This window comes from Orbicella franksi, chromosome 3 (genome assembly GCF_964199315.1).
Source record: "Orbicella franksi chromosome 3, jaOrbFran1.1, whole genome shotgun sequence".
NCBI lineage: Eukaryota > Metazoa > Cnidaria > Anthozoa > Scleractinia > Merulinidae > Orbicella > Orbicella franksi.
In genome coordinates, this window is record NC_138147.1 from 7,940,301 (window position 1) to 7,964,000 (window position 23,700).

At 39.0% G+C, this 23,700-nt stretch overlaps 1 protein-coding gene across 1 annotated transcript; it reads right to left on the reverse strand.

Annotated features, from left to right (window-relative positions):
• Positions 1 to 69: 69 nt before the first annotated feature.
• On the reverse strand, positions 70 to 22,993 carry LOC145481032 (syntaxin-binding protein 5-like). The gene is made up of 27 exons (XM_081459414.1): positions 22,744 to 22,993; positions 22,539 to 22,636; positions 21,816 to 21,897; positions 20,057 to 20,157; positions 19,474 to 19,608; positions 18,488 to 18,551; positions 17,964 to 18,047; positions 17,279 to 17,402; positions 14,826 to 14,892; positions 14,284 to 14,429; positions 12,521 to 12,599; positions 11,559 to 11,721; positions 10,907 to 10,983; positions 10,703 to 10,743; positions 7,587 to 7,861; positions 7,084 to 7,349; positions 6,407 to 6,495; positions 5,470 to 5,790; positions 4,834 to 4,953; positions 4,089 to 4,208; positions 3,894 to 3,964; positions 3,569 to 3,674; positions 3,146 to 3,257; positions 2,704 to 2,799; positions 2,088 to 2,209; positions 1,558 to 1,676; positions 70 to 676 (listed from the first exon to the last, which is right to left on the reverse strand). The coding sequence occupies exons 1-27, from the start codon at positions 22,861 to 22,863 to the stop codon at positions 539 to 541; spliced, it is 3,336 nt and encodes a 1,111-aa protein (XP_081315540.1). The 5' UTR covers positions 22,864 to 22,993; the 3' UTR covers positions 70 to 538.
• Positions 22,994 to 23,700: the final 707 nt, after the last annotated feature.

Sequence of the window (23,700 nt, forward strand, 5' to 3'; positions counted from 1 at the left end):
TCGGCCCGCGGCTGCCAAGGAGACTAGTAACTAACAAACAGCTCTGGAATACCAACCAAGAGAAATAACTTCAAAACAACACGTCGTCCATTTTAATGGTAGAAACATTGTACTCACTGATTCATGATAAACATCACGAATTGTCTATATCTAGAATTCTATTTGAACATATTTTTACAATATATGACTTGTATTCAACAGAAATGTTATTAGACAGCAATGTTACTCTGTTCCCATTAATGTCTATTAACACCAGAAAATACAGGGTTTACTAATTTCTTTAAATATTTCATGAGCTAAATTTCAGTCCTCTCGGTAAAACAAGAGATTACTGCAGTTCAGTCTAATGAGCTGGCAAACGATTGCTGCATTTATAATTTCTATTTAACGGCCCTCTTCTTGTACGCCACAAAGAACTCCTTACATCTACAGAGATATTGTCATCGGGCGATACAGACGAACCGGGCTGATATGTTAGCCACAGACGTGGAAGTAGAACCAAAGCTTGCCAACTCCCCGTGAGCACGTGACACGAGCCTCAGACTTGATACCACTTCTTATCCTTGTATTTGAGTGACATTTGATGGGCGGCGTCCGCGAAGGCCTTGGCTCGCATATTCATCTCTCCAGTCTTCATTTCAAGCTCCGACAGCTTCTCGCCTCTCTCTGTAAGAGCCTAGAGTGTATAAGGTTTCATAAACAGTCAAAAATTTAGACCATAGAACTCTGTTACATACAACAAGCTATAAACGATAACCCTTCGATCATTCGAAAAGCCTACGATAAAACAGCAACAAGTTTGCGATTGCCGTGCACGACACGAAACTTCGAGTGAACAATAAGACAAACAGAAACAATACCTCTAGTCCCAAACAATAACAGTTGCTACACTATGACGACATATAGAATTAACACATTTTAAAACCCTAAGACACTTGTAGCCTCAAATCGGCAGTGTTCAATGGTGAATTCTGCATGACAAGGGGAACGCGCTCTACAAAAGTAGAATGCCGAAATCGGCCCTTAGGAAAACAACTTAGACGGATAACTATGTAAGGGGAATATTACATGCATAGACAATACTTCCGTGCGGTCCAACTTCGTCAAGTTTGACTTTGTTGGAAACTCGAGAACATTTCTTGCTGAATTTTTCGACTTGCGCGCGCAAAGTAAATTGTTGACGTGTAGGGGCAGGGCAGGTTTTTCCAAACCGGCGCCGGTTGAAGGAGCTCAGTCACGGTATTTTGAGTTATATTGACCACGTACAAAATTACCTTTAAACTTAAGAAAACCTGAAAATAATAGTTTACTAAGACAAAAAAACCCCAAAGAGATAATAAGAAATCATAAAGGAACAAGGAGGGTTAAGGATGAAGAGGATTAACACGGATTACAAAAGACGACCTTGGAAAATTTAAGCTCAACTTTTCAAGATGCGACAACCGTGGCGTAGCTCCTTTAACAGGTCCGGCGCTAGACACTTGTACTTTTGTGTTCTTTAGAAATTCGATGTCAGCTGGCCGGCGCGGCGTTATGACACCGCTTAATATCTCTCACCTGTCTGTTCCTGGCTAAAACACCAGCTAATCCACTGGAAGTCTCTTGGAGCTTCTCCATTCCGGGACCATTAAACCGATTTGTCAAGCTACGAGACGCATTCCCACTTTCTGTGCCAACTGGTATGAGTCAAAAACAAAGACTCTGAGAAACTGATTTTTGATATATTCTCCGTTAACGTTCGATTTTACGCCCAGATTACTTATGAAATTTTTGCAGCACAAGCGAGGTACACGTTTATTCCAATACAGGCGCTTACTGTAAAAGAGACCTTCGACGGAGGAAGGGTTGGGAGGGAGAACGGTTATTGAACCGAGGTTCTAAACATTGCGGAAACTTTCTTCAACCGTTCAATCACGAAGTTTATGGCTTTATAACAAAGGCGATAACTAATTTTACCAAAAGCAAGTTCAGTACTAAAACTAGGATGAAATGATTGCGTGACGAGCATAGGTTTCAACTAACGTCACTGGCCACTCACTGTGCGCCGTATACATACCGTTTTGTTTGTTTATTTGTTTAGTACTTACATAGCTGCTCTCTATCAAGCGGCGAGGCAGCTGAGCTGAACAAGCTGCTAAAGAAACCTTTGCTGGGGGGTTCAGGTGTCTCCATAGCTCGGAATAGAGAACCCTGGTTTTCTGTAAGCATCCTGAAATCATGATTACAAAATGATTTACTGAAATAGCACATATAAGGTGGGGGGGGGGGGGGGGGGCGGGAGGGGAAGCATGGGGAATCCGGGAGTAACGAGCAGGGTAAGTCTACAGGACAAAGCAGAAGAGAAGATAGAGAGACACAGGAAACATCTGACAATATTCCGTGATGTTTTGAACGACATAAACCGCAAAGAGGAGGGAACCACAAAGGACTGGAAGGGTCGCAAACCGTGAAGGATAAAGTATAGGAAGTGAGAAGTTCCTGTCCCTCTCCCCTCCCTACAATTTTTACCTCGAAACCAATGGTCCTAAAACAATCTCTGTGGCTTTTCAATAAATCTATCCAGTCTAGAAGTCTCGTCTCGAGTGAACGCAAAAAAAGGAATTTTTGAGGAAAATAGACACTGCTTGCAGGCTAACTCATGAAGGGGAAAAAAGGTCTAGTTAAGGTCACTTAACACGTTGCAAACTCACAATTCCATCTTACCCCGGTCTGGCAAACATTGAAAGCTTCTGGATTTCAAATGGTGAACACAAAATTACTGCTTGGGCATCCTCAGAAAATACAAGTGTCCTGAGAAATCTAAAACCAAGAAGCAAAGTCTTCAATCATATGTAACTGTACTTGTCGCATACCTTCAGTTCTATATATTCATTTTTCTACTGCAATGACAATAAAATTAACTGACTTTTCACACTAGCAATGTACCGCCTTCCTGTGACTGACACGAGTGTACTCTTTACACACGAGCCTTTACACGCGTGTTTTAGACGGGAAACAACTCAAAACTGTGACGCAAGCTGGTCATTATAGCGGGAACAACAGGAGAACTGGAAGCTGTGACGGGTACAACACTGTGTAAAGGTAATCAGAAGATTTCAAAAATAAGCACAACCAAATTTTTCAAAGACTAAACCGTAGTCCTAACCTGTAGTCCTTCATGAGGAACGTACATTCCACGTCTAACAGCGGTGACAGGTTCGGCAGACTCAGCGCGAGCAGCTTACCAAGACTGTTCAGACACAACAGGCAGCTGCTCCCTACAAAAAAAATCAACATTCTGTGAAGCAGCACGAGGTCGATAGTGGGGATTGAATTTTAATGACCGACTTGGTTTTTCGTACAAGAGTATGGAACGAGAAACGCATAGTTCAATGAAGTTTTATTTACTAGTAAGGATCTTCCAAGAACTTTTCTTAACATGTAACACTGGCAAAAATTTAATAGGGGTCCTAATCTTAATTCTCTGACCTGATAACTGTTCAATTCCCCCTGCGATTTGAGACCACATTGGAGAAGACTGACGATGAGAATGAATAAACTCATCAACAGTTTGAACCTAGGAACGTACCTTGAACCACAACAGCATCGGCCTTGAGTACAACGGCAGAATCATCAACAAGGTTAGCTTCCGAGAAACTCTTGGGATTCACGTGAGTTGTGGGCAATGAGTACACCTGCGAATTGAACGTGAACTGAATGAACGAAACTCACAAAAGCTACACAGTTGCTATAGTACCACTCGAAAGTAATTTACAGCTTTCTCGCGTCTCGCCTCGTGACACGAAACCTCCGGTCGTCACACAACGGTGCTGCCCACTGGGGAGGAGAGTTGCGTGACAATCAAAGTTCGATTTCTGAATGTTCGATTTACTTAGGTAGAAACATACACTCACCTTGGCTTCTCTTTCTGTACAAATAACAACGAAGTGCTTTTCAAGCAGCTCCCTCGTCAGTAAGGAGTTCCCTGAAGAACGTAAAGATTACAATTAACGTATAAATCCGGTAAACGAACAAGTTTTCACAGAGATTCCGATCCATATTCTAACAGGCTAAAATTACTCGAGAAGCAGCAAAGATGTCTGACTCACTCTTATTATGATGTGAATCTTTTTCTATCCAAAACTGAAACGGAGATGGAAAGAGATGCCCCTGACAATCCATGATAGCCATCCTCAGAATCATTCCCGCTTTAGGTTGACATAACGTCCCTGAAACACAAACAAAACTTGATTAACTACACCTCACTGAAGGTCTCTTCATCTACGAGCCTGGTAACAGAGCTGGCGCCGATAGCGGGACGGATTTTGTCTGCTGTTCATGACCTGGTTGCGGAGAAAAATGGCGCGAAAAGTGGTCTGCACAACCCAGAGACCGTGCGAACGAGCTTGGGAGACAGGTTCAAGAGGGAAAAAAACAGAAAGGGTCATGTGAAGTAGATCTGACCTATCAGTCAATGAAACATTTGCAGCTATCTTAGATTTAGCCACTCTTGTAGCTTCACTGCTGCAGTTAAATGGCATATTTCTGTGGTCGAAAACACAACAGGCATGCCAAAATGTCGAGCAACAAGAAGCGGCAGTACTGACGAGAGGGAGCAAAACATGAACGCGATAAATGTTTACATTCTTTGTAAACACGATTCTCACATGCAAACAACATTGCAAGAATTGGAAAAAACTAATGGACGTGTATGTCAGAGGCATCTCCGTTTGTTGGCCTCTGTACTCCTGTAACCCTTCTCAAAACGTATCTCAGACATGAAGGAACAGACAGGGTCCCTCGAAAAAGAAACAAAACTTGTGGTTCTCTAGGGAAGTAAGATGACTGGGTTACCTGTGGTTATAGTCAGCACAGGCTGTGACTCTCTCTGGTCTCTGGCAGGCAAGTTAAGCACCACAACGAACACGTTTCCCAGGGCTGTTCCAACCCAAAGACAGGGACTGACTAAATTATCTGCAAAATACAACAGCAACTCCACAGTTTAGTTCCTTCAGCAACGTCAACAACACTTTTTTTATACCTGCCCCAATCTCACTTTGCGATCACACATCATTTCAAGTTCCAACAGGACTTCAACTCAGGACGACTGATTATCTCACCGTGCTCTCTGCACAACTAACAACAGTTGCCAGGTTTCTTGATTTTTTGGCTAGTAATCCCTCACAACAGCTTCTCTCAAACAAGCCATTATTCTCCGTAAAGAGCTGCGCTAAAACAACCATATTCTTTGTCTACCCATGAGCTTAACAGGGTCTACCAGGAAGAGTTTTCTACAATTATAACTTAGTGCCTTGATTAAACACACTCACAAAAATGCCCCTTTAATCCAGACAGCTGTAGTACATGGTATAAGTTGCCATCAGGTGTCTCCAAAGTCTCACTGTAGCAACTGACCGCAAAATGGGTCTCACTCCATTTTGCCTTGTCCGATATAGGTCCCCCTCCCCCTCAGCAGGGCAGACAACTTACCATTCTTTTTAGTGAAGGTGCATGCAAACCGCACACAGCTGATGCTGTCAGGGGGGCCACTGTCCATATTGGGTACGCTGGTAGTTCTAGGTCGTATGCCATCGACAGCTTCACTCTCAATCTGTATCTCACTAGCAGGCCTAGCACTAAGACGTCTCCCTGGGGGAGGTGGCCTGGGGGGGCGGCTCTTTCTTTTCTCAGATTTTGAGCTACTAATATCAATGTGGAATTCCCCCCCTGTTCCATCAGCACTCATAGTGAATGATATCGGCATGCCAGCTGTGACAGGAGTTGATACTGATGATGGCGATTCTGAAACAGCTGCGAACGATCAATTACAAATATAATAAGCTACTATAATAAGCTACATTCAAAGCTACCAAGAGATATAGAAATGAAAATAGACAGATTTGAGGCCCTGGGCAGTAAAGAATGAGATTTTATGATAGGCTGAATTTTTAAATAAAGAAGAATTGTATGGAAAAAGTTGTGGGAGAGCAAGGCCTTACTCTCCAACATTTTCCATGGAAATCCACTAAATTTTCCGAAAATTCAAACTGTCATATAAACTTACTATTCACTTCCAGGGGCCTCAGACTAGGCCATTTTGCTATTTGCTATGCTCGTTCCAGTTATATCCCATAATATAAAATTTTTTAGCAAAAGTTTTTGTCACGTGGCCCCAGCTGCTAAGGCCCTAATAAGTAAAAATTTTAAAATTGAAACAATAATTTGCTTTCTTGGTGCTTCTGTAATTTGAATTTTCTCAAAGTTTACCCAAAAATTGTCCACTTACAAGGGAGGAAAGAATTCACTTGCCCTACACAAGTGCAGAACTGAACATTACTTCTATTCCCTATCATCAAAGAGATTTAAATGCTAATTATTGGCAGTTTCTTAGAGGTCAAAGATAAATCATTGATGAAGTGACCCTTACCAGACATATCTTGGGCTGACAGCACTGTAATGAGTTTCTTTTGAACTATATCAACCAGTGCTAAAGAGGGTCCATTGCTGATAGAAATCCTACAAAAGGTACAAAAAAAGAGGCGATACCAGTAATTATGTGTGATGTTTGCTGCTGACATTGGGTAACAATTTGATTGGAGTTTGTGGAACCTACAGCGACAAGCAAATCTACAAAGATCTGATTGACTGGAAAGGACTCAAGAGAATATAGAGTGACCGATTTGTCCAAATGTTAAAGCAAATCTTCATGAACAAATATGGAGCAAATTCGCAAACTCAAACTGTGATGAACCAATGAAGTGAGCACTCTTGACAATTGAAGAACAAGGAACGTGTTCATAGCAAATACCCTAAACATTTGCATTTCTTATATTTGTAATTCTATTTTTAAAAATAAACAAGAGAATATTAAGGTTAAGAGCTAATGTTTTGGCATCATCGTGACACCATTCTCAAGGCAAAGTGAATTTATTAATGCGAAGATTTGATTTTGATAGTTTATAGTCATTGATCAAGAATTCTATTTTACCCACAATTATAGGCCTGCAATGCTTACAGACAGCTTTATGTCTGTTGTAGTCATTTGCACTCCATGCATGCATAAAAGTACGTTAGTCATTTCACTGAGAACATATTTTCACTCACACTCCAAATTCTGAGCTGACAGCCATATTACTAAGTGGCACTGTATCTGATCCTACTGCTGGAATCATGCAACAGACCGTGGGCTGAAATCCAGGTGACCTCTTGTACACACCAGTTTTACAAGTCAGAGTGGGACATGACACAGTCATGGAGACTGAGGTCGGACTGTGAACCAGTCCCTCTCCTTTATCCTCAGTGGGGCTTGAAACCTCAGAGTCTGGTGACAAATCCAGACCCAGGTCGAACAGAAGACTGATGTCTAGTTGCTGAAAACAAAACAAAGAAATATGAATCACAAAGTTACATGCATGTAATTGGAACATGCACAATGTAGTAAATACAAGTGTTACAATAGCAGATTTTTGGATGCAAATTTTCTTGAGTTATCTAGATTTCAGGGATTTAAGGTAAATGCCATCTTAAGACTGTCAAAACTACTCTGATAGATCACTATGCTTGGTATAAATATGATATGATATAAAGCATACAGTAACAAAACATACCACAAATTCTAAAGTCTCTTCCACAGTGCTAAACTGGTAAACTATAACATGGCTGGTGCCTGCCACAAGAAGTGTCCTACTTCGGACACACAGTTCTATCATGTTGACAGCATAGCAGTCAATGTCAACCATCGAGGGTGGAGAGTGTTCACTGCTGGTGCCGCTACTACCTTCAGACTGTGCATCTTTACCGTTTGTTTCACTGTTCTCTGGCTGACCTGTGTTCTTCTCAAAAACTTTGCTTGTTGACAGCTTGTAGAGACATCTTAAGACAGCTGACAAGAGTACAGGGAAGGTAGATTACAATGCTTATTGTTTGAGTGCTAGAGGCAATCTCCTTCAATGTTTACAATCATCCTTCTTGTCTGGTGTATTATTCTTTTGTCATGAATTTCTACGTTTTGCAGAGCCACATGACCCTCAAAATGTGAGTGATTTTTTGCCTCTATTTTAGATATATATATCTTTATTATCCAACTGTAGCGAATACCGTCCAAATAACAGTACAAATAAACAGTAATATTGTACAGTTATTTGTACAGTAGAAAACCTGTTTGCTGTACAGGCTGGAGCGCACACGCAAAACTGTCACACTCTCCCTCTTTTTTTGATAAATTTATTGAGTTATTTTTTTGTAAAAAAAATACCTCTTAGTTGGCGCATCGGGTATGTTATGAACGGGTCAATTTATGAATGGGTCAATGGATGAGTGAGTGAGTGAGTGAGTGAGTGAGTGAGTGAGTGAGTGAGTGAGTGAGTGAGTGAGTGAGTGAGTGAGTGAGTGAGTGAGTGAGTGAGTGAGTGAGTGAGTGAGTGAGTGAGTGAGTGAGTGAGTGAGTGAGTGAGTGAGTGAGTGAGTGAGTGAGTGAGTGAGTGAGTGAGTGAGTGAGTGAGTGAGTGAGTGAGTGAGTGAGTGAGTGAGTGAGTGAGTGAGTGAGTGAGTGAGTGAGTGAGTGAGTGAGTGAGTGAGTGAGTGAGTGAGTGAGTGAGAGTGAGAGTGAGTGTGAGTGAGTGAGTGAGTGAGTGAGTGAGTGAGTGTGAGTGTGAGTGAGTGAGTGAGAGATGTATGTATGTCACACCAATCAGATTGGATCTACTATAAACAGCCAATCAAATTTCTTGTTGTAAAGGTAAATGGTATGTGAGAAGATTTGATTCCAACACGGTTTAGAACGGCCATATTTATTCTTCTATAAAAGAGGAGGAAGTATTCATATATTGGGCTTACTTTGACATTTTCTGTGGGTTAGGCTGAGGATTTTAGTTACGAACGAGATGAGCCTTGAGGTTTGAAACAGTTTGTGAGTTAGTAGTATGCAAATGCAACGAGATATTTTTATTTTTAGTTACAAAGGTAAGTTGATACTTTTGTTTTTCACAAGGATTAAATTCAATTAGAGGTCACAAATCGTCGCTTATAGTTCTTAGGACATGCTTTAGAGGAAACGAGACTATTTAGATTAGAAACAGTTCTAATGTTTCCAATAGTAAGTGCAGCTGATGATTGTTTTGTTCTTGTTGCATGCAAATATAACGAGATATTTTTTTTTTTAGTCACAAAGTGTAATTTGACACTCTTGTTTTTCACACGGGGGTAAACTCAATTAGAGCTGACGAATCGTCACCACTCTTTCCCACGAGATGTTTGCTATCTTTGGTTACAAATGGTAACTTAACACTTTTGTCTTTTATACAGGAGTAAATTCAATTAGAGCTGACAAGTTATCGGCTATTGTTCACAGGATATTAAACAAAAAAAGCTTTCATTTCTGGACGGTTTTTACGTCTCTGCAGTAGCAGTTTATTTCTATTTGATGGGCATTTCATGACATTCTTTTCAGTCCGATATTTTTAAAGGTAAAAAGTATCAAAACTGCTCAAATGTTCTTTGAAGACTGTGTGGCACCAAGTTAAAGTGCAATTTAATTAAATCAGACTTTCAATGTGTCAGAGAGGTTTTTTATCTCTTTCTTTCTATTTTCAGTAAGGGTAAACTTATGACGCGTATAAATTGCGAAAAGGTCTCTTAACTTGAGTACTTTTGAGCAAAAATTCCTGTTGGGGGTTGGAAGGGCTATGTGATCAGTGAGTGAGGGAGTTATGCATATACATGCATCACACCAATTACAGTGTGGGTTTTATCAAAGAACGAATCAAAGAAAATAATAAGATAGTATCTACATTAATCTGGAGACATGTCAGATTACTGTAGTTTGTTCAGTCAAACATTTTATGGCTTACTATTTAGCTATCTTACCATTACCGATGTAACATCGTATGTACATCATAAATTCCCAGTTTCTTTCTTGCGGTACATCACAACCAAAAAAACTTGTCAAATTAACCAAATCTTTATTGTAAACAGTTCCATGAATGCTCCTATCTCCGAGACTTCACAAAAAAAATAACTCTTGCGCGTCTTGTGTGCCTATGTTTGGCTACAGCAGTTGGATAATAAATCTCTTATTAGATGTTTTGGTGTGTAGTATTGCTTTATATTTTTACTTATTATTTGTATTTTGACTCGCCCTATGAGCTCGTCAAAATACAGCACAACTTGTAAAAATATACAGCAATACTACACACTAAAACATCTAATAAGATATATTTATTTTGTATTTGAATGCTGTTCAAAAAATGGACCCATGGCAATCATCTACAGGTGGCCAGTATAATTCAATACAGTTAAGCCTACATATGAGCCAAGTGACCCATCAGGCTGGCACTTATCTCTTGTTTCTGTAGGATGAACCGACTAGGAGTATTTCTACTCCCCCTGGATATTTGGATGCTAGTCCATCACAGGGTTACCCCCAGCATTATATTAGCCACTATCCATTAAACACCTGGGTGGAGAGAGATACTGTGAGAATGGCTCGAAACCAGACCACTTGATCCAGAGGCAAACACACTAACCATGAGGCCACTACACCTCCACAGTATAACTCAGTACACTCCATTAATGGACAGCCCACAATAACTGGTTATTTGACTGGAAGGTGAATGGGTGCAATACAATATATTTTAGGATGAGCACTGACTTAAACTGTATGCTTACTATCTATCTATACCTGTCTATTACTCTCCGATTCCAGTAATGATAATGAAAGGCTTACCTGAAGAGGCCTCCCAGAACTTCACAGATCCATCTGAGTGACTGCAACACAAAATCAAAAATATATAATCAGTTGGAATAAAATTCACAGGAATGTGTTGACTGAAAGGCTTAAACTTTTTACTAGAAGACAAGATGCATTTTAAACATAACAGAGCTTAAGATTAAAAAGCTGAATTACTATGTTTTGGTCTGGCATTCTTACCCAGTGATAATGAGTTCCGAGGTACTGGTTACACTCTCTGGTGATTCTGCTAAGATTCCACCAGCTATCGGCCATGCCTTAAAAGGAGTCAAGAGATGTCCATTTAGAACTAAACTTAGTTATTGAACTTCAATTCATTACTCTTGAGACAGTGTCAGAGCTCCAGCTACCACCAGTCACCTTCCAATGAAATCATCGATTTTTTTTAAATCAACATCCCCAACAGCCCACCACAGTTGGCACTTGAGATGTGCTTGAGTGGCTGCTGCTGTTGTGGAGAGGTGACCATTGAAGAAAGGCTAATAATTATTATAAATAAAAAAGAATGCATGGACTGTCCACCAGGGCAAAAGAAGTGGCCGTTGTAGAGAGGTGGCTGTTAGTGGAGGTTCAACTGTATGTTTCATGGAAATGTTGTGTGCATTTGGCCAGGCTTCTACTTAAAGCCTCTGCTTATATTTCCTCCTACAGGCAGATGCCTTTCTTTTTAGGACAATAGTCCAATAGTGAGCAGTCACCTCTCCTGTGTGATAAACACTTTTTCTGTTCCTATTAAGCATGTCTGCTTACACAAGTGAGTCTTGACTGTATTTTCTAAACCCAAATGAATGTTAGAAGGCTAAAAACTAGAAATACCAAACTTAAAACGAACCTGAGTACTGTCTCCTCTCTGTAACTGCCTTTTCCGTGTGCGACTACTTGCTGTAGTACCAAGGGAGGTTATAAAATCACGAGGACAGTCACTACAAAACTGTGTGCATGTCACTGGAGACTCATGTATGTTGAATGTGTAGGGAATTTCAAATGCTGAGGGCCTGTGAAGGAAATAGACACTGAAAATTAAACACGTTTGAGAACGATGAAACTGGCCAGCATGGCTCTTCAACAATTTCACCTTTAAATGCGCATAGGTCACATGTAAATTTACTTTCATTAATTTGGGATGAGTTTTAGTGGCCATTGCCATTGTAGAGGGTTAAAATTAAAGTGAATGTAATATGTACTTTCCACAGGGACCAAAACAGGTGGCCGCTGTAAAGAGGTAGTTGTTGGTGGAGGTTCGCCTGTATTACGTCCACAAATTTGTAATTTAGAAAACTTTGAATGCTGCTTGATTAGTTTCAACTGAATGGTCACACACAAAAGTTCCATCCACAGAATTGGTCAATACTTCCTTCATTAATTTAAAGAAAGGCGGTTTATGACTTAGAACTTGTCTGCTTGGCAGGTGAGTTTCAGGTGCTTGGCAATGGAAATAGAGTTAAATTGCAATCCTACTTTTCTACATATGAGCCAAGGGGCCCATCAAGCTGGTGCTTATCTCAGGTTTCAGTAGCACAAAGTGTCTAAGAGCATTTCTACTCCCCCCCATTTATACACCCAGGTGGAGAGAGGGACTGTGAGAGTTAAGTGTCTTTCCCAAGAACACAACACAGTGTCCCCAGCCAACGTTTGAAACCAAACCACTTGATCTGGAGTAAGCGCACTAACATTGAGGCCACCCCGCCTCCACCAAACCTACTTGTACTGTTCTTAAAGTAAACAATAAATTATTAAAGAGCAGTACTAGTCGGATTGCAAGAAATTCCAACAAGTAATAAATAAACAACATACTTTGCAGATGATGAAAGTAAGTCAAATACCAGGAGTTTCACTGGTGTCAACACAACAACGGCCCTGGGATCTTGAACATCTGTGAGGAAAGAAAGCAAAGAGTAACAGAACTTTTTATAGAATTTTACACTGTCTTGGAATACTGAAAACTGCCCAGCCCTTTGAAATATTAAATATACCGGTATTTAAGTATTTTAGACTTCTGGGCATATAACATTGATTTTATAAACAACAGCTGACTGGCTCGAATTATAATCCAAACAATATGCATGAAATCAAAAATGCACATGTATGTATTTCAACAAAATTTTAAATAATTTTACAGTGTTGAAAACTATCTCATTCCCTCCCTGTGCTCACTCATGAAATATTTTTCAACCCTTCAAGAGAAATTTCACATCTCCACTCGGCCATGTAATGTTCTATCATTTTATTATTACTAAAACACCAATGAGACACCAGACACTTTCACTTTCGCTGCAAAAGGCACGATTTGTTAATGTTTATTTATTTATTTATTTATTTGTTTATTTATTTATTTACTTATTTATTTATTCCTCCAATTCCTAGCTAATACATAGATATGTAAATATAACGTAAAGAAAGTAAATAGTAAGCGATAGAGCTTTGTAAGGAAGAAAAAAATGCATAAAACAGAAATTACATCACTTAAATTGAATTACATTGTGTATTGGAAGGAGAGGAGAGGGGCACATCTAGATAAACAAATTTTATGCCTCTTAAAGTTATGTATAACTTGAGATTATTAATAAAAAGAAAAAGAAAAAAGAGGAGGAAAAATGACAAAATAGCTCAGAAAGTTATAAAGAGATAATGTTTTCATTAGTATTGAGCAAGGTACCAGCGTAAAAGTGCTTTTCTAAACATTTTTTTAGATGGTTTGTCTCTAATGGATTGCAGAATATTATTCCAAAAGAAACTTCCAATAATGCTGGGGCAAAATCTCCTCAGATTAGTTTGAAATGAAGGTATTGCAATTTGGTTTGATGATGCACTACGGGTACTGTAATTATGTAGTTCAGGCACTAATGAAACAGGTAAATTAGGAAACTTATCATGGTGGAAATAATCATAAAAAAGCTTACAAGTGTTCAGTTTAACAATATCAGGAAATTTCAGAAAGCCCAAGGATGAGTAGTGTGGAGTTATTGATTCCATTAAAGGAACATCATTTACGACACAAACTGCTTTGTTTTGTAATTTTACGATTTGAGACAATGGAGTGTTATAATTATTTCCCCAAAGTGTACAAGCATAGGTAACGTAAGGATAAATAAAAGAATAATACACACTAATACTAATAATACACACTACCATAGAAATGTTGATCTCTTCTCCCATGAAGATAACATGTTGTTTTCACTCATGTGAAGATATCATGCATGAAAGCTCACCTCAGTACAGCACTTCATTGGTGTTTAGATAATAATGTGATTTACTATATGGCAAACTATGCCTAATCAAGTTTAGAGGTAAATTTTTGCTAAACTTTCACAAATTAAAAGAAGAGAAGAACGGAGCAAATTTAAATAAATTCTCAACTTTGGCATGCACATTTACTGAGAATTGATTAAAGAATAAAGAATTGGTTTTGATTTGTTTTCCTTATGCAAGTCAAAGTGCGGAGAAGCAGGCAAGGTCCTTAAACTGCCAAAAAGAGTACTTGCCCAATATCTCCCAGTACAGACCTCAAACTTGTTCAATAACATTTAGAGTAAGAAGTAAGAAGTTCACTCACTCACCTTCTCCCCATGGTGTAGAAGTGATACAAACAAAGTCAACGACAGTGTCTGTGCACAGGACTCTTACAGAGCGACTTCCCTGCATCACTGTCAGACCTTTCTTCTTGCTGCTACATGTTCCGCCCGAAAACAAAATGATTGGGTCCCTAAAATTGAGTAAATTGATTATTATAAATACAGTTGAACCAGTAGAACCTATAATTATTCTAGACACCATCACCAGAAAGAAAAACAGAATAAAAAATAAACAATATGATCACCAACTCTACACAAAACTACGTCCTGCACGACAGTTTAAGCAAGAAAAAAATTCTGAAAGTGTTCAAGTGCTTGGACTCGGGCAATCATTGCTTCATAATGAGTGAAATATCCATCACCTTTAACTTTAACTCCGATTTTAGAAACAAACATTGAGAAACCTTATACATGTACCATTCCTTGGTGGCAGTTTAATGTGATAATAAAACCATCTCTTAATAGAAACTTCAAGATTAATTGAAATTCATCAAGTGACCTGACTTCAGTTGAAATAAAGCACATACCCCGAGCTAACTGCTAGCCACTGCACCTTGAAAATGGGTTGACAAGGTCTTCCTTTGTCAGATTTACCTGAAGAACATTTTAATGGTTTAATCGATCATTATTTACTGTCAAAACAGCACAAGTTATGCTAGCTGTAAGCTATCCAGCTGCTTTTGCCAGGTGGGCAAGCTGAAAATTGACAGAGATTGTTGACCTTTAAGGTGTTAACCCAGTCTATGATGACTGAGCATGCTTGATGGGTCCTTGTTGTTGTGGGTGAACTCATTCTCCTCCCCAGAGGCCATGCTTCTTTTGGTCAGCACCAAGAATCGCTACCTCTGGCAGGTCCAACACCGGAAGTCTGCGATTCATGGGCTTCCCATCAAATCTGAGAAATCTGATTGGAGAATATATGACCAGAGGTCACAATTCTTGCTGCTGACCAAAAGGAGTGTGGCCTCTGGGGACAAGAATGGGGTTCACGAACTTGCTTGTAGTTCAAGCAATTCACCTTTAAGGACCTACAGTGCAGCTCAGATAAATCCGAACCAAAATATACACGTAATTCGTGTCAGCCCAATACACGTATAGGCATATGTATATACGCACATACGCATATACAGTATAAACACCTATGCCTGATTAGTGTGTATGAGCTAACGTATTGTTTTTTCTTTTCTTATCAGGTCATTGTTGTTTTCAATGGCTTGACAGCTTGCCACAGAGTGAGAAAGAGTTTTCTTTATTTTGAATATGCGTATACAGTATACGCGCGTATGCCTTCAGACTAGACTTATTAGAAAAATGTTAGCTGAAACTAACATTTTGCAATTGGGCACTTGACAGAAAATTAACTGACTGAATATAATTAAAAGAGAGAGTATTTTGCCATTAAATAAAAAATGTACCGTTTTTTTTTTGTTTTGTTTTTTTTGTCAAATAGAACCGGGGATACATGCTTCAACAATCCCATCTTCATGGAGCAAACACAACTGAAAGATAACTTTTTTTCAAAACAAAGTAAACACGGTCCAAGCAAACGAATGACTTGGAAACGTGTACTGAAACACACAACTTTTCCTTGAAGAAAATTAAAAATAACAAAATGTGAGCGCCGCACCATAGAAACTTCAATAAACAATTCTTTCGTAGGGGAAAGAGTATTTTACCATTTGAATGAACAGTTTGTGTCAGATATAACCGGAGATATCATTTTCTCGACAAGGTTTTTGGAACGCTTCAAACAATAAACATTCTTGCAAGCGACTTGCCGACGCATGCTGAAACACAGAACTTTTCCTCCAAGAAAAAATAACTAAACATGAGCGACATGCCAGTGAAACTTTTATACACAATTATTTGGCTAAAGAAAGAGCATTTTATCGTTTGAATGAATGGTTTGTGTCAAATATAACTGGAGATGTCATTTTTTCAACAAGGTCTTCGGAACACTTCACACAGTAAACATCTCACAAGCGACTTGCCGACGTGTGCCTAAACACAGAACTTTTCCTTGGGGAAAAAAATAACTAAACGTGAGCAGTGTGCCATGGAAACTTTGATAAACAATTATTTGGCTAAAGAAAGAGCATTTTACTGTTTGAATGAACGATTTGTGTCAAATAAAACCGGAAATATCATTTTTTCAACAAAGATCTTCAGAACAGTTCAGACAAGAAACACTTCCCGAACGACTTGCTCACGCGTGCCGAAACACAGAACTTTTCCTTGAAGAAAAAATAACTAAATGTGAGCAGCGCAACATAGAAACTTTGATAAGCAATTCTTTTCATCAAGAAAAGATTATTTTACCATTTGAATGAATGATCTGTGTCAAATATAACCGGAGATATCATTTTTTCAACTAGGATCTTCAGAACGCTTAATTCAGACAAACATTTTGCAAACAACTTGCCAACACGTGCCGAAACACAGATCTTTGCCGTAAAAACATTAAGTTCATGTGTTAAAATAGGGAGTTCAAGCAACTGTTTCAATTTTCTTCCCATTTTTGGTAGCTTTAAATAAGATCAAGCGAGTGTTAGTAAACGGTAGTTTGTCGGTGAATTTGCGAAGTGATCGAAAACACGAAATATGATAGCTTTCATTGATCAGCAGGACATTTTAACAACATGCAAATTTCGCTTTGAAGCCTTTTTCATTCCTAGAAATATAATGTCCTTTGCTTGATCAACAATGCCTCACATTAAGAAACTTATAGGAATGCATAACAAAGAGACATATACGCACGTATATACACGCATATGTGCGCGTATATACACGTATATACGCGTATATGTGCACGTATTAACATACGCGTATATGTAAAATACACTCGTATAATACACGTATGCGTATTTCGCATATATCTGAGCTGCACTGTAGCAAGTTTGTTATGGGTGTGAAGAGTGAATTAAAACTTAATAACAGCCCTGTTACTACATTATTTACACTAGCACAAAGAAAAACTCACTGTGGGGAACTAATGTGTCCACTGGTTTGTCACTGTTTTTAAGATTCCATACTGTCAAAGTACCATTGGTGTGAGAGCATATGAACTGTTTTCCATCATTCAACCAATATGCAGAGATCACAGACTATTGCAGTGAATACAGAACAAAGAAAGATCACTGATGAATCTTTTTTGAAATGACTCGAAACTCACAAATGCTAATTTCTGAACCAAACTAACTGGCCACTTGATCAAGGGTATCTGCTCTGGAAAGGGGGAGTACACTCCCTTATATGGGCTATGGTATGTTAGGTGCCAAAGGGTATGGCTTTTGAGCCAAGTTTGCTCTGAAATAGGGACCAGGTATACATTTTGGACATTTTGGTCTGAAATAGGGTATGGTTTGTGCACTCTGGTCTTGAATTGGGTATGTTTTAAGAGGGGTGAGGTCTGAAATAGGGTATCGAATATTGGGCCAGATCTAAAATAGGGTAAGGAAAATTGTCAGTCTTGGTTTGAAATAGGGAAGGGTTTCAAGAAACTGGCTGCACACCCCCACCAAATTTTTTTGAAAGTATCACCCCTGATCTGCTAAATGAAGGGTCCGCTTAATTGTGGTAAATTTAACAGTGGAGTCTCCTGAACCAGTCCCAGTCTGTTATGCTTGGACAATCATTGATAACAATGGAATCTATTTTGTTCATACCTGAGGACAAATACATCTGTGTTCTGCTGTTTTCCCTCTGAGGGACCAAACAACAACTGTTCCAGTTTCAAAACCTAAAAGCAACTACCAAATGAGAACATAATCAACATGCTTGAAATTGACGTGCACCATTTCAAGGATCAAAGTCACCACATAGATCATCAGTGCAAGCACATAACCTTGAATAAATGTCACATCATTGTTATTGGATATTTACTCAACAGCTAGATTTAATTTGCTCTCATCAGTTGCACTTTATCATAAAAATAACATAAAAACAGAATGATAGCAAAATCCACAATATCCAGAGCCCTGGCAGTGCTCTTCCACAGAGCTGTGCCTTTTCTAAAAGGTGGCATTAGGTTCCGTTGGAAGGATAGAATTTTCTTGAGAATATGACAACCAGTAATTGGCAGCTAATACAGCCAGTCCAGTTTCTGTAGGATGAAACAACCTGGAGTATGGAGGTCTGGTCTGGTTATAATCACTTGTTAAACTACCTTATATTCATCACAGGTTCCTACCTTATTAGGGTCCACAGGGTTACCACTTATATGTACAACTGGACCTGGGTGAGTTTTACATTTTCTACAGAGAAAACAGGCATTTGTATTCAATATATGTTCATGTTTCACCTCTGGAGCTTATAGTAAACAAATGCAGTTACTGGCATGAACAATGGACCTCTTGAACGAAGTCACAATTTCTTGAATGTGTTTCTTCACAAATCAAATGAACCACTTCCACGAAATATAGAAATATAGAAAATACAAATACAAATACAAATGTGACATACATAGATAACATAGCCTAGAGTATAAATGAGATTTCCTGTATGCTGATTGGCTTTATTTCCAATGACATGATATAAATCTAAATATACCGACCACCCCCTCCCCGCTCCACTTGCATGGGACAATAGTCTATGTTAATTCCATCATGAGTTAGGCACTCTCCCTCCTCCTCGACATTGTTTTAGGTTGCTCTAACTCATTTATACAAGTTCCTGGAAGGAGAAAGGCACTTTTGGACCTTGTCCAAAAACACAACAGAACAACCCCAACAGGAGCACCAAATACAGAAATCGCTTCACTAACTACTACATAGCTCAACACATTCTCATCCCCAGAGGCCGCACTCCTTTTGGTCAGCAACAAGAATCGCAACCTCTGGGAAGGTCCAACACCGGAAGTCCGTGATTCACAGACTTCCCGTCACTCTGCGCATGCTCAGAGTCAAGTCTGACCAATCTGATTGGCTGAGAGTACGAAACGAATTCTCTGCACATGCTCAGAAAATCAGACCCGGCCAGAGGTCGCGATTCTTTGTGCTGACCAAAAGGAGCACGGCCTCTGGGGATGAGAATGAGGTCCCATACCTCCAACAGATGCTGACCTACAATGTATCTAGCCTGATATTTGACCCCTAATCTCTACTTTGAACCCAGCACAGAAATAAAAAAATGAACAACATGCAACCCATACAAAATTCAATGTATCACTGTACTCACATTTCTATTACTTTATTCCAATTTATTGTGTATCCTGATAACTGAAAACTCTCGATATTTACAACATGAATATTCCCTTTTTCTGTGCCAACGTATAACCACTTTGAGGAGAATGGTAGGTGCATACAGGTTAATCTGTCACAGAAATAACATTATTAGCAATCAAATTCAGATTTTGCAAGTTCTTGCTACGTTTAATGGCACCTTTCCATTTCCTTGATTAGTTTGTAGTTTATTCGCTTTGGATGTACATTCACAGATACCTTGTGTAAAAGCATTTGAGCTCAGGGCTCAAAATCTGGCCAGAATGGTGACTTGAATTTTTAAAAAGTCCTATGCTTTTGGCTTGGTCTAAAGACTTAAGCCTGGAAGCTGAAAGCTTGTGGCTCTTTTTTTCATTTCAACTATAGAACGCTTTCATACAAGATCCTTTGGTAATCCTAGTTACTCCTCCGTTTTAACCACATTCGCAGGGATGGGAAACCTGTGCGAATTATTCTAGATAAATAAATATAATACCAAGCCTAGCTGACCTTGTTGACCATTGAAAACTCAGCAGCACACAGAGAAAACAAATACTTACTTTTCCCTATTAAATCTTAATGACTGCACAAGAGCAGGTTCTGCCTGGCGTAAATTCCACAGATGTATATAGTCATCTTCACAGAGACTTATCAAAGCTCCCTGGGAAAACATAGCAAGCACTGTTACAAGGTTCAAAATTTGACAATTTTTATTCTTAATAAGCTGCCCTCTTGCAACCTGTATAAATATTATTGTAATAGGTCCCCTAAACCAGGGCTGTCACTAATGGTTGGTTATCACTAACGAAGGAGTTAATCATGGAGTCGCAGTTGGAATTGTCTAACCTAGGTAAAATCGAAAATCTGAGTCACAAGCGCTGTCATACCGTAGAATTCCGAAAGAAACAGGGGCTATTTTGCAGGCAAAAGGGGATGCTACTTTTGGGTAGCCATAACTTTCAGATGGTTAGAAACCATTTGCACAGTAATTCGTTTTCATAAAAATTGCACTTCTTAACCTATTAAAATACGACTGTGACTTAAAACTAGGAAATGGAAGCTTTATAAGTTTCTTAGATGGTATTGTAATAAGACTTTTCATTGTCAATAACTGCACAATGTAATTTAAAATTTACTGGATGAAGGGGGCTGATGAACCAGTGGTTTTCATTGGCTACTAGCCCTCAATGACACCCCTGCAAACCATTCACAACAAAATTCCAATATACAACCAGCAATGGCCTTTTCCCAACATTTCCTTAGTGCCAATACATATGGGTTCTTGATAAAGCATGAGGTCAAGATAGCTGGATATTGGCCAAGTTCTTTTTGCATGTTTATGGAGAGAGATAGAGTTGAAGTCCGTAAACTCGCAAAAAAAAAAAAGAACAAGACGAATGTTCAGCCATCTTGATGATAACATTTTGGAAAAAGAACACTGTTTTCTTGCAGGACACAACAGCTAATACTGAGCGGGCAAGATAGTGCCCTCTTGCCCGTTCGGGTAGCCAATCACAGCGCAGAATTTGGTTCATCTTGCCCGCTCACAGACCGAGCCATGTAATAAAGGCCCTTACTGATTGTCCTGTAGATTATCTGTTAGGTGTCATGAGACATGACGTTCACTTCAATGTTGGTGATTTTTTTTAGATTAAAGAGAGTTTTGATATATGTACCTTTCATTTTTGAGAAGCAGAATCCCATCAGAAGATATTCCAAATATTCTGTAGTTTACATGCATGTCTAAGATTATTTTATTGTTTTTTAATACATGTTTGGAATCATAATGTCTTGGCTGGGCTCTTACTCACTAGACAAGTGGATATACAAAGTTCCTAGCAGGACAGCGAAATCTACTTGTTCCAGACATCTGGACAAGACTAGTTTGAGCCACTGATTGACTTTCTTCCTTACTTGGTAAGTGTTCATATTACTCTTTCAAATCTAATCACAATGGTGACATTTAGTTTTTGATGAGGTTGTAAGCATCAACCAATTTGATCTTATGAGATATACTTAAATCTTCGAGAACGGATGTAAAAACAAAAAAATATATCAATATACAACAAGAACATCCAAATTTGACAAGACTGAATGAAGCAAAATAGAATGTATGGAACTAATCTAATCTTTCAATAATATTTTTTACAAGGACTATTAAGAGCACAGTAACCTGAGTGACAATCATATTGATAATCATTAGAAACAAAAACACATTGATCATTATAAAGGTATTTTCATTATACGTGGACAAATACAGCATGTCAAAGATTATTAATTACAGAGTTAGTTGAATTTATATGTCCACAGCAAGCTTACCTCATTTACGAGAAAGATAAGTTCTCTAACTGCAGCGCCACTCTCGTGTTGAACATGACATTCTATACCTGCCTGTCCCAAGCTTTACAACATGCCTGTCAAGGAAACTACGTCTGTCTATTGGAAAACACATTAGGAAGCAACCAGCAATGTTAAAAATAACCAGAGAAATTTCTTGAAGTTGTGCTAAGAGTGAGTGAGAATCTCTCTTGGTGGTTTTTTCATCACAGAGCACGTTTCATTTTAATAAAATGCCTTGAGTCCGCCATAAACAGATAAGCTAAAGATCGATGTACTAAGTGCATCCAACACTGAAATTAATATTTGCTTCTAGAAGACCTCCAATATAAAGAACAATCTTCAAATAAGTAAATAAATAAAGATTAAATAATTCGTGACTAGCAGCAGACAAACAGTAGGTGAGAAAATTTATATCTGTTGAATAATTGTGCGACGAGTCAATATAATGAATAAATTCGAATAAATAAGCTTAACCAAATCAAGAAATAGGCTTGTTTGTTTACGACTGTGTACACTTCGGGAATTTTTCTACATTTGTAGTGTACTTGTGCGTGTATTTTAAATAAAGCAAGTTGCCTTCACTTGTTATAAACGCTCGTGAAAAAAAACGCCTAATCCTGACAAGTTCGCGAAAACTGACCTATTACGGCATATTACATGTAATCGGTGTAAATGTTGTGCAAAAACAAATTCAAATGATACATCCGTAGAGAGCCATCGTAGGATCCAATCGCAAGTAAGCTCTGCACAGGATCGTACGCCACACAAGTGGGTTGGTATGGAAAGCCATAGCGAGAAGTCTGTAAAGAATCAGCCAAAAACGGTCAACAACGACTTGAATTGGTCAAACTTAACATTCAGTGCTCATTTGCTCATTTACTGCAACTATCATGTCAATCTTACAAACCTTTGTAAAGACGAAGTCTTCGGCCTTCAACCGGTCTGTAATGACTGGATCTTCCTTGCCGCTGGTGCTTCCCATTTTGACCACATGCCCAGTGCGAACTGCTTTACTTAATCTTTTCATGAATGCCTTATATTCCTGAACTCCCCATTATTTTTCAGCCTGCAAACTCACTCCTTGTCCAACCTCTCGAAAGAAACATACACAAGCCTGACGCAAAGGCCTCTGGGAGATATGTAAATAAAAGAACCCGGATGCTACAATTTTGATTTGGTGACGGGGCCTAATCAGTTTAATCGATGCGGAACATTTTGTGCAGATCGATTTTTATCGATTTCCAATCCTTAGCTAATCTTAAGGGGAATGCATATGTCAGCTTATGCCTGCAAAGGAATCCTAGGAAATTTGCAAATGACAGGAGCCTGATGATATCCTTGTAATAAAGACGACATATTGCATTACATCACTTATCTTCTCTCCTGCATCTTCATGATCTGTATCTTAGATCTATCATGCACTTTTTTCGAATTAGCTTTTCTCCTGTATTATTTCAAGTTGTCGGATGGCAAAGGTTTTCACATTGCATGTCTGACTATGTACGGTACTGTATTTCATACAAGGACGTAACTTCCTGCGCACGAGTATAGGCTACTTGAGGCCTCTTGTTTTGTAATAGTTTGTGCGCGGCAGTGGAACATTTAGTTTATTCTCAGAGTTCCTTAGGTTATATGCGGTTTCTCGCCTTTCGAATTTAGAACTGAGATATTCTGGAGCCAACCCGTGCAGAAACCATCGTAGCTCTTTGAATTTGCTGCTGGCATGATAGAGTTTTCCACCCGAACCGGTTTGAACAGGTGACCGGCATCTACGCCATAGATTGAGTACCGTAAAGTTCCGATAGTAACGACCCCCCGAAATTAAAGTCAATTTTTTGTGGCCGCTAGTAAATCCCGAAAGTAG